General features: G+C 42.0%; 1 protein-coding gene across 1 annotated transcript in view; it reads left to right on the top strand.

Moving 5' to 3' along the window:
- Positions 1 to 13,783, top strand: part of TCAIM (T cell activation inhibitor, mitochondrial) — a 51,226-nt gene extending 37,443 nt beyond the window's left edge. The window contains exons 8-10 of the mRNA XM_008589326.1: positions 1,916 to 2,148; positions 2,925 to 3,056; positions 11,636 to 13,783. Of these exons, the coding sequence (XP_008587548.1) occupies positions 1,916 to 2,148; positions 2,925 to 3,056; positions 11,636 to 11,876 (606 nt within the window). The 3' untranslated portion in view covers positions 11,877 to 13,783. The remainder of the gene's footprint in view (positions 1 to 1,915; positions 2,149 to 2,924; positions 3,057 to 11,635) is intronic.
- The last annotated feature ends 729 nt before the right edge of the window (positions 13,784 to 14,512 follow it).

Genomic DNA, 14,512 nt, shown 5'->3' with positions numbered 1-14,512 from the left:
ACCCCAGTTTTTTTTTTTTTTTTTTTTTGTCTTTTTGTCTTTTTTCCGTGTCCGGCAACGGATCGCAACCCTCAGTGTTGCCCCCGTACCGGACCGGGGACCGGCAACGGGATGGCAACCCTCGGTGTTGCTCCCGCGCCTCGCTCAGCCAGTGAGCAGGAACCGGTCTGTATGTGGGATCCGAACCCTCGGGCGGGAGCGCCGCCACGCTTCCCAAGCGGCGCACTATCCAGTGCGCCACCGGGCCGGCCCAGACTCCAGCTTTTGACAGAAATTCTTTTAAGTCCTTAATGGTCCTTCCCTGACCTACCACTGCCTAACCCTCTGGCCTCTTTTCTTTCCACTCACTCATAAACAAGGCACAATCCAGCCATACCAAGCTCCTTGTTGTAGAAAGTGCTGTTCCTTTGTATACTTCTCTGTTTGGATGTGCTCCTTTTTCATCTTCCTTTTCTAAATCCTATTTACCTTTTAAGATTGGTCAAATTAGACAACCTTAGAAGCCTTTGCTGAACCTTCTCTTGGTGTCCATTCACGCTGATGTGGCACTCAGTATGCTGAATTCAGATTTGTGTTTTGCTTCCTTGTACCCTAACTGTGAGCCCCTGACAAACAGGGACACTCTTTTTTTTTTTTTGTCTTTTTCTGTGTCCGGCAACGGATCGCAACCCTCAGTGTCGCCCCCGCACCGGACCGGGACCGGCAACGGGATCGCAACCCTCGGTGTTGCCCCCGCGCCTCGCTCAGCCAGCGAGCGGGAACCGGTCTGCATGTGGGATCCGAACCCTCGGCGGGAGCGCCTCCGCACTTCCCAAGCGGCGCACTAGCGCAGTGCGCCACCGGGCTGGCCCAACAGGGACACTCTTATAATCTGTGCACTTCAGGTGCCCAGTTCAGTTCTTAATTACATGGTAGATGCTCAATAATATTTATTGCATTTAAATGAATTTAGTTGATTTGAAGTAGATTTTGAAGGAACAGACTTGGAGTTGAAATACATGTACTTTATTTCTAACAACCTTCTTTACCATTTAGTCATTCTAAACTAACTTAAGATTCTTACCTGAATTTTCAAATATTAGTATTGGAACTGCATTAGTCCCTATCCATTGCATGTAACAGAATATGTAAGACTGGGTAAATTATCAAGAAACGAAATTTATTTCTTACAGTTTGGAGGCTGGGAAGTCCAAGGTCTAGGTAACATGCCTGGTGAGAGCCTTCTTTTTGGCAGTGACTCTACAGCAACACAGGGTATCACCTGGCAAGAATGGCCCGAGCAAGAAAGAGCTAACCTTCTCACTTGTCCTCTTTATAAAGCCCTTACAACCATGCCCATTACTCCATGAATGAATCAGTCTATTCACGAGAGCACAGTCCTCATAATCTAATCAACTCTTAAAGGCCCCATCTTTCAAATACCATAATTGGGGCCGAGCCCGTGGTGCACTCGGGAGAGTGCGGCACTGGTGAGCGCAGCAGCGCTCCCACCGCGGGTTCGGATCCTATATAGGGATGACCAGTGCGCTCACAGCGCTCACTGGCTGAGCACGGTGTGGCCGGTCTCAAAAAGGACAAAAAAAAAAAAAAAACCTACGCTGTTAGCACTGTTACAATGGAGGTCAAGTTTCAGTGAGTTTGGGGGGAACATTCAGTCCACAGCAGGAACATATTTCTTTTATTCTGTAATCTCTTTCATTCCTATGTAAAAATACCTAAGATTTTCAGTGGTTTGGTTTGATGTTGATATTTTCAGTATTATGTTAAGTCTTTTTCTTATCTCTTACTTGAACTTTCATTCTAGGAAAATACTTTTCTATTTATAATTTCTTAATATCATTTATTTGAATTCTGTAATCAAGTTATTATAGTAAAATAAAACTAAATATTTCTTTCCTTTTTTTTAATACTGTAGCTTTTTGAAAGATTGCCAAGTTATTTTGACCTTCAGAGGAGGCTGATACTTTTAGAAGACCAAATAAGCTATCTTTTAGGTGGCATACAAGTTGTTTATATTGAAGAATTACAGCCAGTATTGACACTTGAAGAATATTACTCTCTTCTTGACACGTTCTATAATAGACTGCTAGAAAGTAGAATACCTTTTCACCCTCGAAGTCTGCGTGGCTTACAAATGATGCTTAACAGGTAAATATCTAAAACAGAAGGATTACTTTTTTTTTTTTTTGTCCTTTTTGAGACCGGCCACACCGCGCTCAGCCAGTGAGCGCTGTGAGCGCGCCGGTCATCCCTATATAGGATCCGAACCCGCGGTGGGAACGCTGCTGCGCTCCCAGCGCTGCACTCTCCTGAGTGCGCCATGGGCTCGGCCCAGAAGGATTACTTTTATTCCTTCTCTTAGGTAGGTTGTATGTGTAAGTACATCAAACTGTTTTGTATTCAGTGTGTGATTCTTAGGAATTAAAGAAAACAATGTCATTACTTGTGTTAGCAACCCTCTTCTACAATTTAGAAAAGCTAGCATGAGAGGATTGAAGGATCAAATCTCTAGAACATCCTTTAAATATATTGCCACTTACTGGGCAAAGTGAATGCTGTGGAAAACTTTCTAGGATTAAACTAATGTTAAATCAATAGCAAGCATTTTTCCTGCATGTGCTATTTGCCAGGCATTATGCTGGGTGTTTAAATGCATTCTCTCCTTAGCTCTCACAACCTCACCAAGAAGTAGGTTACTACCACCACTTTACAGATATGGACGGTCACAGGGCTCAGAAGTATGTAGTCGTCCTGATGAAGCTTGTCTTGGGGGGCAGCAAAGCTTTAGGTCAGTGTTGCTCTATTATGAAGGTAGATCTTCTTGATGATTTCTGTTCAGTTACTTGAAGACTAATAAAACATTTTCTCTGGCAGGGGATTGGAGGAGGTCAATGACTTTTCCTTTAATGTATGTTTCATGTCAGTGACAGATATGCTCCAAGCTTGCATGAACTCGGGCATTTTAACATCCCAACACTGTGTGATCCAGTAAATCTCCAATGGTTTATTCTCACCAGAGCCCAGCAGGCAAGAGAGAACATAAAGAGGAAGGAAGAGTAAGTACTGTTAGCCTTCTGTAAAGTCATACCACTCAATCTGACTTTTAAAAAATCAGGTGTTTGGAACTCATAAACATGGGAACATTAAAACTATATTAAATTTAGAAAATTGTCAACAATTAAAAAAAGGAAAATAAAAGAAAAAAGAAAATAAATTTAAGTTGTTGACTAATTTGTGGATATTCCCTATTTACTTATTCCCCACCTGCAAGAGATTAGATGTGGCTGTCTTGTAAGTTTAATAATCTAAATTATGTTACCACCATGTACCTCAATTTGAGAAGTAGAGCTTATTAAAACAAAATTCAACTCAGGAGCAGAAGGAAAAATAAGAATCAGAAAGAAATTTTCCAGACGGAGAAGAGTAGCAACAAGAAAAAAATCTATTACTACTTGATTAACAGGAATCTTTATTGCTTAAATTTTTTAAACTACTCATATAAAGAAAACTTTATCTGTATTTTAACAGAAGAAATTTTAAAGTAAAAAAATTCTTTTACTTCATAAGCAGTCTTGTTTCTATGTTTGTATCTTTGAAGGAGTCATATTATGGCCAACAATTGCCTATTTTGTAGGCAGTAAGACACTACTCAACAATGTTTTATGTATTGTCTATGAAGAAAGGAAGATATTACATCCCAAAGTTGGTTGTTTTTCTAAAGATGGTGCCCAGGGAGGTTTGGTTACCAAGTGTTGTTCATGCATTCATTTATTCAGACATCATTTACTGTGACTCTTGTGTGCCTAAAGCTGTGACGGGTGCCACTGATAGAAAGATGAAGACTTTTCCTGGAATTTGTTTCTAGCAGGAGACATGAGTGCTATAAATGTGTCTGTAGTAGCTGAGCTACAGAGTCAAGTTGAGTGGGAAGAGCCAAAGCTGACACTCTGGAAACATGAGGAATTGAGGATATAGGCATAAACAAACCAGGGTGCTTTTCCTATACTCTCACTCAACAACCATCAATACAGAAGACTTCTGTGACCAAATGTGTGAGGATTTTTCCCCACCAACAAGCAAGCAGTCAATTCTGTAGCAGACAACAGTTGGGTATCCTCTAATTCAAATCGGTTCAGGGCTGGCCAGTTAGCTCACTTGGGAGAGTGTGGTGCTGGTAATTCAAATCTGTTCTGACACTGTCTACCTGGAGATAGCATTAGATCCCACAAATTAAGGGTTCAGTCCCCAAGACTGCCCCACTGAAGATGCCAGTCACAAGTCCAGGCCTCTGGAACTTCTTACTGACTAGCTATAAGTCAGGATTCCCACAACCCCCTTTTCAGGTTTGGTTAATTTTGCTAGAGCCACTCACAGAACTCAGGGAAACACTTAAGTTTATCAGTTTATTATAAAGGATATTACAAAGGATACAGATAAAGAGACGCATAGGACGAGGTATGGGGGAAGAGGCACAGAGCTTCCATGCCCTCCCCAGGTACACCACCCTCCAGGAACCTCCACATGTTCAGCTATCTGGAAGTTCTCTGAACCCAGGCCTTTTGGGTTTTTATGGAGGCTTCATTACATAGGCATGATTGATTAAACCATTGGCCATTGGTGGTAAACTTAACATTCAGCCCTCTCCCCTCCCTGGAGTTTGGGAGGTGAGGCTGAAAGTCCCAATCCTCTAATCGTGCCTTGGTCTTTCCAGACCAGCCCCCATCCAGAAGCTACCTAGGAGAGCTGCCAGACACCATCAATTCATTAGCTTACCAAAAGACACTTAATACATTGAACATTCCAAGGATTTTAGGAGTTGTATGCCCAGAGAGAGGAGAAGACCAGATACATATTTTACGGTATCACAGGAGCAAAGAGAAGGCTATGGCAGAGCAGCAGGAAGGAAAAGGTGAGGAGAAGGACGTTGCACATGTCTAGGGAGGGTATTCAAGGAGGAGGGAAGAGGAGAACAGGATATGGGACCTGTAGGGAGAGGATTGGAGGTGGCCATTCAGCAGTGTGCTGGAGGAGGTGGTTCTCCTGCCTCACTGTCCATTCACAGCTCAGACTACCCAAATCGCTTATTTAAAAAGCCAGGTATATGAAATAGAGAGAGGAAAGATGGCAACTAAGAACCATAGAAGCCATCCCTTTAACAATAAATAACAAGATCATCTTATGTATAAAATAAATGAGGGAGCTGCATCACTCTGTTTTGTTTGTGGAATTGGTGACAGCTCTATTGGCCAGATGCTATCCTACAAGTATCCTGCTTGACTGGTTGCTAAGCATTTGTGTTTGTGATATTACTTTTTTGAATGGTAAGTCGGCTTTAACCCTTGGGAGCAGTTCTAGCCAACCTTTCATGATTAGGGCTGATGATTTTGTTTGCTATACCCTAGCTGCTGCTGCTTCTATTTTTCTCTATAGCCATTTTATAGCTTTGGAACATTGTTATTAGATTGGGAGAAAAAAAATAAAAAGAAATAAAATTCAAATAGGCTGGTTTCTGAAGTTCCATTCCACCAGTTCCTCAGGCAAATGAAAGCCCTTGCATTGTCTTCATGCCTCACACCCACAGCCAGTCCACCAACGCATCCCCTCAGCTCCACCTTTACAGTGCACCCACAGTCCCGCGGTGTTGCGGTGACCTCCTATCTGATCTTCAGGCTTCTGTGGTCGGTTCTGAGGTGAGAACCCAGCGGGAGCACAACACCTCTGTGCCCGCGTGCCCACAAGGCCTGTCTGGCCTGCCCCTGCCTCCCTGGATCAGCCTCCAAGGACTCTCACTCAGTTTGCCCCAGCCCGGTTAGCCTCTTTCTGCTCCCCGGGCACACTCGGCGTGCTTCCGTCCCTGGGCCTGCATGCTTTTCCCTGCCTGGGACACTTCTTCACAAGGACCTCCTTCAGCTCCCTCAGGCCTCTGCCCACATGCCACAGCTGCCTCAGCGAGGCCTCGTGTCCACGCCAGACACCGTGTGGACCACCGCAGACTCCTCCGCCTTGCCTGGGCTGCCCCCTCCATTACAGGTATCACCATCCACCCCCAGCAGACTCTGTTTGCCTAATGATTGATTGGCTCTATCCCTCCAAACAGAATGTAAGCTCGATGAGCACAGAGACTTTGGTCTGTCCGGTTTCTTCCTGCGCCGGCCGGGATCGGTGCCTGGCACACGGGAGGCCTCCAGGAAATGTTCACTGACTGACTCCATTAACTTTTACCTGCTTCCTTAGCCCCTTTCTGGCTCTGGACTCCAGAGCCCTTATCCCCATACTTATCCCCCAAGGAGAGAAAAACACTTGCTGCTGGTCCCAACATAACTTCCTGCCCAGTCACCACCTTTGCCACGCAAAGACCTCTGACACGGGCCCAGAAGCCTCTCCTCCCCCTCACCCTCCTTCCCTTTGCAGTGTTCCCCCGCCCCATTAAGGTCACCTTCATTGTATCACCAGGTGATGATTAAGACTACCTTCCTTCCTAGATGAAGTGTGTTCTTAGATAGTGGCTTTAGACACTTTTTAAATGCATATCTCTTTATAAAGTGGATTCTTAAGTGGAAACTAAACTTATAAAAAAAGATAAAAGCTTGAAGCTGCTCTAGTTCAAGAGGAAAGAAGCTGGAGGCCACCCATACCCATAGGGCCTGACTACCTCTGAGGACACTCAGCTTGCCAAACAGTTTAAAAACCACTATTCTAAGTGAATCTCTGGGTCCTGTCTTTCTGGAGCCCACATGACCATCTCAAAACTGTGTGACTTGCAGCTCCTGTCTCTTAACATTGCCTGGCTGACGTAGAAAGTGTGTGCTCTCTGGGGAACCCCCACTCCTTTGGAGGCTGGTAATAACCCAGTTCAGAGCTCTTATGTAGGTTGGTAGTAACGTAGGGTAATCCGCATCTAGAGAATAAGCCAGCTCTCCCTAGCATGGTGTCTCCTCACTTTACATTTTTTGTAGTAACTCACTCAAATGTTTCCTCTTACCCTGTATCATATATTTCAAATTTTAAAATCTCTTAGACAAACTGGAAGTAATAGAAATGTACAATAATACAATGATTAAGTAATTTTGATATTTGCAATATAGTAGAAACAAACTTTAAAATAATTCATTCACTCAGCTAATATTTATTAAGTGAGTATGTGCCTAGCAAGCACTGTGAAAGTGAGGCTGATAAGGGGCCAACAAGACACACCCTTGTGGAACTCACATTCTGTGGTCCAAAGCACAGTGGTTAAACTCTGTGTTTTAAAAAAAATAGACATAATTTTAGTCAAGGAAAAGAAAGGTCATTTCCCCTAGAAAATGTCTGGCCTATTTCTTTTCTTTCTTCTTTCTTTTTTTTTTTTTTTTTTTTTTTTTTTTCTGGGCAGCTGGCCAGAACAGGGATTGAACCCCAGACATTGGTGTTATCAAAACCACATTCTAACCAACTGAACTAACCAGCCAGCCCCTGGCCTATTTCTTAGTATTAGCAGAAAAGGAACAGAACCTCCCACCAGCCACACTCACCAACCCTATGCTCCGAGTCACAGACACCCATGTCTTGATGTTTCTCTTGTGTATACCGGGCCTCCCTTCTGTCTCTTTTTCTCTCCTCCCCCACCCCCAAGGTATGGATATAATAAAGCAAAGAAATTATAAGGAAAGGCAAAAAAAACTTTTTAATTAGTCTGCTAGGACTGCAAAGGCACCCCAGGAGGAGAAAGGCTGTGACAGGTTGTTTTCCCATTGAGGGGACAGCCCTGGAGGGAACCTTACCAGTGTCTGCCTTCTCAGGACTCAGTGTCCTTCAAGAGCGTGCCCCAGAAGGACTGATGGGTTCTCCTGATTATAAAGGTTGTGGCCCCTGGATCAGGGAACCCCCCCTGGGATGAGACTACAGGCTTCTCAGAGGGAGTGGAAACGGCTGGGTCCTGCCCAGACTTGTATAAAGGTGTACTGTTGGAGAACTACCCGGCAACATGGTCACAGTGCAAGGCTTTTCATTTTGTCTTTTTGTGTGTGTGGTTGGCTGGCATGGGGAAGGCTTTTCATTTCTAAGCAAGGTTGTTAATGTCTTTTTTGAGCAAGTGGAAAAGCCCTTTATGGAAAAAGTTTGTCTTCCCCTTCTATCAGTGGTAGTTTAGGGTTCTTCTTGTCTAATCCTGGAGAGATGAGAAGCAGGCCAGCTGGAATGTCCTGAGAACCCTGTCAACCCCGACTGCAATGTACTTTCTTGATTCTCTAAGCAACATTGTGTAGAGGAGTAATCTTATAGAAGAAGCTACCAGCACCTGAGAAAGTGATCTACGTATTGTTGAGGAAAGGGATTCAGTAATATAGACCAGGAAAACTAACTGAAGTGACCGTTTCTGTTTTCAAGTGTCTTTCTGGTTTATGGATATTTTATGGTGCTTACTTTTCTCTTATATGCAGAGTTTAAGGGTGATTAAATATAGGGTATTTGGGTATTTTTAACCAGTGCAGTATTTAAGTTAGGTTTATGGATATTTTATGGTGCTTACTTTTCTCTTATATGCATAGTTTAAGGGTGATTAAATATAGGGTATTTGGGTATTTTTAACCAGTGCAGTATTTAAGTTAGACTAGTTGAGGAACACTTGACCATGGCAGTTCTGCTTTTCTTTCACCTTGTCAGATGGGCATCCTGAGTAATTCAGGTTTTGGACTCATACAGCTGTGAGGATGTAAAAAGGTATGTTCTCTTGAACACATCCTGACATGTGGGGCATTGAATCGACTTACTGAAACCCCATGTCTTCAAGCATCTGCCACCTGAGGGAGAAAGTATGTGAGACGCTGCGTTCTGCCCTGGAGGTGTCCCGCCTGTAGGCCTTAACTGAAGCCCTGGATGGAGCACAGGCTGTGACAGGCAAAGGGGAGGGGAGAGTGGATGTGGGAGTGAGTGAAAAGAACTCGCCCCCTCCTCCACAGGTCCCGGCTTTGTTGTGAGCCTGCTGTTTATTTGGGGAATCTGTAGAAGTCATTATTGTCGGAGGGTTAAATTAACTTCAGGTGGCTTCTAAAGCTAGGGGGTTTCTATTCTTAGCTTTCTGCTTTCTTCAGTCACTAACAGCTGCTAGGTGAGGCAGGATAAGAGCTTTTAAAGTTATGTATTAATTATTTTATCCCATTTTTGCTAAAAAGATTGGACACTATTTTTTTTAGAGGTTGGTAATTTCTTTATTAATTTTTTCTTAAATAAAATCAATGAACATCCATTTAAAAGCTTCAAATCCCCAACAGGATAAAAACAGAATGTTTAGAAACTCTCCTTTGCACTCCCGTCATCTAGTTCTACTCTACAGAATTAACAATTATTAATATTTTCTTGTTTATCCTTCCAAAACTCCATTTATACATGAGAATGATGTCACATAAAATGTTTCACAACTCAGTGCACATGTTTAACATGTATCAGAATACATTAAATCTGAAAAACAACCTCCATTGAAGAACAAGGGGATCTTCCTAAAATACAATCGGTGGAAAAGGTTCAAGAACATTAGAAACACCATCACACTGGAATTCTAATAGAGAACATTAAGACTATATAAATCCTACCTGTGAAACAAATCGACAGAGCCTAGCATATTTCCCAGGTTGTCATAGAGAACACGTAGCTTTTGAAGCTGAGAGATGAGAGAACAAGTTGGGGCTCAGACATTTAGGACCGGTTCGCTGTTGATGAAATCACATTACTTCCCAGCCATTCAGTTTCCTCATTTGTGCTTTAGATTAATGATTGTCAGAAAAGGCAGTCCCATGTTCACAGTCTTTCAGTCCCCGCTTGGCTGCATAAGAATGGACCTGGGTCTGGAACACTTATCGAGAAAGAATGCCCACACAGCCTGTGCTGGGCTTAGCACCTTGTGTGAGAATCTTTCCCTGTGGCAAGCTCAATGCATGCTCTCCTGTTCTGCTTTAGTGTGTGTGCACATGGCACCTGGTCACCCCAGCTGCTATATCTGTCCTTCGTGGGGAGGGGACAGGGTCCTTCTATTGTGGCATAAGAGGGGTGTGCATAGCCAATTGCCCTGCACTGGCTGCCGGGAGCAACCTGCTGGCTGCAGAGACTGACACAGATGGTTGAAGCTCATCTTGCTGTTTCTTTTTTTTTTTTTTTTTTGTCTTTTTTCCGTGTCCGGCAACAGATCGCAACCCTCAGTGTTGCCCCCGTACCGGATCGGGGACCGGCAACGGGATCGCAACCCTCGGCGTCGCTCCCGCGCCTCGCTCAGCCAGTGAGCGGGAACCGGTCTGTATGTGGGATCCGAACCCTCGGGCGGGAGCGCCGCCGCACTTCCCAAGTGGCGCACTATCCAGTGCGCCACCGGGCCGGCCCCTTGCTGTTTCTTTTTAAGTAAAACGTTGCTCCATCCATTGCTTGACTTTGTTGTATTTTGCGTGACTCTGCTACCAAGGTGCAATGGGCAAGCAGTGTTTGGACTTCTATTCCTGGTGGTTGCCATAGTGAGCATCTTCACTATCTTCACACAGTGGGGGTCTTCCCCAGGGACTGGTAATTGGTGCTCAGTGTTCTGTTCTTCTGGGAGTGGCAGCTGGTTTCAGTACTCTCTTGTGTCTTCTGTTATGCTTCCACTTGGACATTTCTTTGTTATATTTCTTCCTCTTTTTACAAATTCATTGATTTATCTGTTTATATGTCATGCTAAATTCAAATGAGAGTGGATAGATTATCTTGTGTTATGAGGTATTTGTTTAATTTAAACTTTGCCCAGAAAGTATCCATGAAAGATTTGCTGACTAATCTTTTCTTGGGATATAGTTCCTCATCTTCCCTTTTCTCTTCTTTTTTCTATTCCTCGTCCAGTTTCTTTTCCACTTCCTCCCTCTCCTTTTTCTCCTCCTCTCCATTTCTGTTTTCCTTTTCCTTCATTTTCACTATGATTTCTATTTAATTGCTCTAGATTTTTATCCCAAGGCATAGCTGGTTGTTTCTGTATAGAAAGATCTGAATGCTGAGTAGCATCTGAGTTATTTATGAAGCCTTTTTCATGTGTCTTTGTGTCCTGAAGATATTGCAGGTGGTCCATATATTGTGTATCTTGGGCTAAAAATTGTAGTACTGAACTCATAGTCTCTTCAAAACTCATGCTATTGATGGCATTCTCCAAAGGTGGATTTACATTTTGGTTCAGGCCAGTCCAGTTATTCTGTGAGCTAGATATGCCTATACAACTCCGACTTTTTGATTTTGTGAAGTTGTCACCAGCTTCCAGCTCTTGCTGATATAGGTCCAAATTTGGTTTGCTTTGGGTCTTCTCTCCTAGAGGCTTGAATTATCAGGGGCTTCTGAGGTATCAGGAGCTCTCTCCAACTTGAAAAACTTTCTTCTCATGGCTTCTAGGACACCATCCTTTCCTGGGTTTCCTTCTATATCGATGGCTCTGAACAAACAGTTTTAGAGATACATGTGGAAGCAACTCAATAGGTACTACATGGTAACTTGTGGTATGTCTCCTGAAAATATAATTTGGCCTTTATGGATGCCATTTTCAATGTTGTGAGTAGAAAATTACAGCCCCTATATGTAAGAATATATTTATATTTTATGTTCTTTTATTTAGTTATAGCTTATGGCAATATTATTTTTATTTTTAATGTAATAGGTTAAAGGTTATTGAAAATGAATTGATACAGGCTTCAACAAAGAAATTTTCTCTGGAGAAGTTATATAAGGAGCCCAGCATTTCTAGTAAACAAATGGTGGATTGTTGTAAGAGGCTTCTAGAACAATCACTGCCTTATCTACATGGGATGCACCTCTGCGTTTCACATTTTTACTCTGTTATGCAAGATGGAGACCTTTGTATTCCTTGGAATTGGAAAAATGGAGAAGCCATTAAATAACACAGAAATCTTTCATTTTTTAAAGAGATAAGGAACTGTTAAACTAAGCTTATTTAATATCACAATTTGAAATAACAGTATTATTTACATATCACAAGAACAAAGTTTCTAAGTGCTGCTTTAAAGGAAATATTTGTAAAAAAATAATTTCTGCTGGGAAACTTGTTTTAAAAGGGCTTTACGACCCAGATAAAATTGTGATATTGATTGGCAAGATGAGGCAAAAGGATGTTAGAGTGAAAGAACATATTTTTAGTAATATGTAAATGAAGGATTCTACAGGAGTCATATATTTTTACGTGAGTGAATGTTGGTTGGGGGCTGAACAAGTATGTGTGTGTGTGAGTATAAACAGGTCTCATATTCGGTGTAGCTCTGAAGTAATGGGACTCATCTCTACATGTAACACAATTCAACATGCAGCTTTTACATCTCATGAATATATATACACACACATACTTTGCAGCCAGTAAAAAAAGCCCAGTTGATGTCTAAAACGGGAGACAAATAGGTAGCAAAAGATAGATAACCAAATTTTGCCTGAGGGAGAGTAGAAGGAAAAAAAGCTGTTGAATACATGGTAATGACTTTGTCATCAGCAGTCTGATACCAGTTTATTAAAACATCTTCAGTGACAGAGAATTTAGTTTTAAACCCATAATTTCTCCTATCCATGAAAAAATTGTAACTGTTGATAGCATGAAACCAACAGACAGGAAATGTTTTTGAATCATTTAATGAGGTGACTCATTTATTTTCACAATCACTGTCCAGGAAAATCCTTGCCTATTTCCCAAAGAGCCCTAGGAAGTAGAGTCAAGTGTAAAGTGGTTTAGACCATTCAGGATTTCTGTCCCCGCTCTCAGCCTTGATCCTCCTGTTCAGTGTTTGAAACTCTTTTGTTAGCTCTGGCCTGGTTAAAACCCCTGTGAGTCACCTCATGTTCGTAGTGACACAGTTTAACCCCAGGTGGTTTATGGTGTCCCAGCAAAGTTGAGAGACCTGTCTCCGAACTCGGTGCTTCTCTCTGCAGATTACCCTAAGATTCCTTAGGGTAATATTTTTAACTAAATCCAAAACCCCTTCAGCTCATTTCTCAAGAAGACAAGGTGAATTTCGGTTTGGGACACCACTTTTGTGGCTCTTGTTGCTAAAGAGATCAGAAAGAAATTTTTTCTGCAGTGCATTAGAAAGTAAAGGAGATGTTAAAGTCAGTTCTTGAAATATGTTTTAAATTTTTCTAAAACACAGATTATTTAAGCAGTTTAAATTTAAATGAATTCAAAAGAAATATTTATTTGTAATTATTATAGTTTGTGTATATCATCCCTTTTAACCTGTGTATAGCAATTATACAGATGCTCCTCAAGTTACGGTGGGGTTATGTCCAAGTAAACCCATTGTAAGTTGAAGATATTGTAAGTTAAAAATGTGTTTGATATGCCTAATCTACTGAACGCCATAGCTTAGCCTGGCCTCCCTCAAACATGCTCACAACACTTAGATCAGCCTGCAGTTAGGCAAAATCTTCTAACAGAAAGCCTATTTTATAATAAAGTGGTGAATGTCTCATGTAATTTATTGAATACTGTACTTTATGTCAAAATTGTAACAATTTTGCACCATCGTAAATTTGAAAAATCTTAAATCGAACCATCTTAGGTTGAGGACTGTCTGTACTTAAATTTTGTTTTCTAATGTAACAAGTGTTGCCCGTAAAGATTTTCCACAGCCATATAATGGGAATGAAAAATTCCTTAAAGGTTATATAAGAAAATTTATTGGAAAATTAGGTTTGGATTATACCATTTCTAAAATCAACTGATATAGAATCCTCAGTAATATGTTTTGAATTAGGTTTTGTCTCATCTAATTGTTCAAAATAAAAAATACCTTCATCAACCAGGTAACTGCTTTTTCTTGTTTTCCAGTTATTAGTAATTTTACAATTATTACAGCATACAGCTGGCCCTTCATATCCATGGGTTCCATATCTATGCATTCAACCAACTGCGGATCGAAAAGCCAAATTGAGAAAAAAGAATTGGGTTTGTACTGAACACGTACACACTTTTTTGCTTGTCATTATTCCCTAAGGAATACAGTATAGCAACTATTTACATAGCATTTACATTGCATTGGGTATTATAAGTAATCTAGAGATGATTTAAAGTATACGGAAGGATGTGCGTAGGTTATATGCAAACACTATGCCATTTTATATCAGGCACTTGAGCATCTGTGGATTTTGGTTTCTGTAGGGGGTCCTGGAACCAATCCCCCATGGATACCAAGGAAAACTATAATAGGAAATTACAAGAAAGTGGTGACCTATATGTGCCTATTTTAACTTCCTCTTCCAATCTGACATAAAAGGGAAAATTCTCTCCCACCACTGAAAACTGGCACAGGATCAGGCCCCTCTAACTGTGCTTCTGTAAAGCCTCAAGTGAGAAATGGTCTCCACAGGGACCTGAGCTCCAGGTCACGGCTAGGACTGTCTCAGGGCCCTGAGCTCATCTGAGGCCTGTGCCCCCTGCCCAAGTTATTCTGTCAGGAAGGCCCAGGACAGGTCTGCCCAGGCCCTACTTCCTTCTTTCTCTGTTAATGGCCTCCACCTCCAGGCAGCCTCCCTG

Source organism: Galeopterus variegatus, unplaced genomic scaffold, assembly GCF_000696425.1.
Source record: "Galeopterus variegatus unplaced genomic scaffold, G_variegatus-3.0.2 Scaffold5376, whole genome shotgun sequence".
Classification (NCBI taxonomy): domain Eukaryota; kingdom Metazoa; phylum Chordata; class Mammalia; order Dermoptera; family Cynocephalidae; genus Galeopterus; species Galeopterus variegatus.
This window is presented reverse-complemented; position numbering and strand designations above follow the sequence as displayed.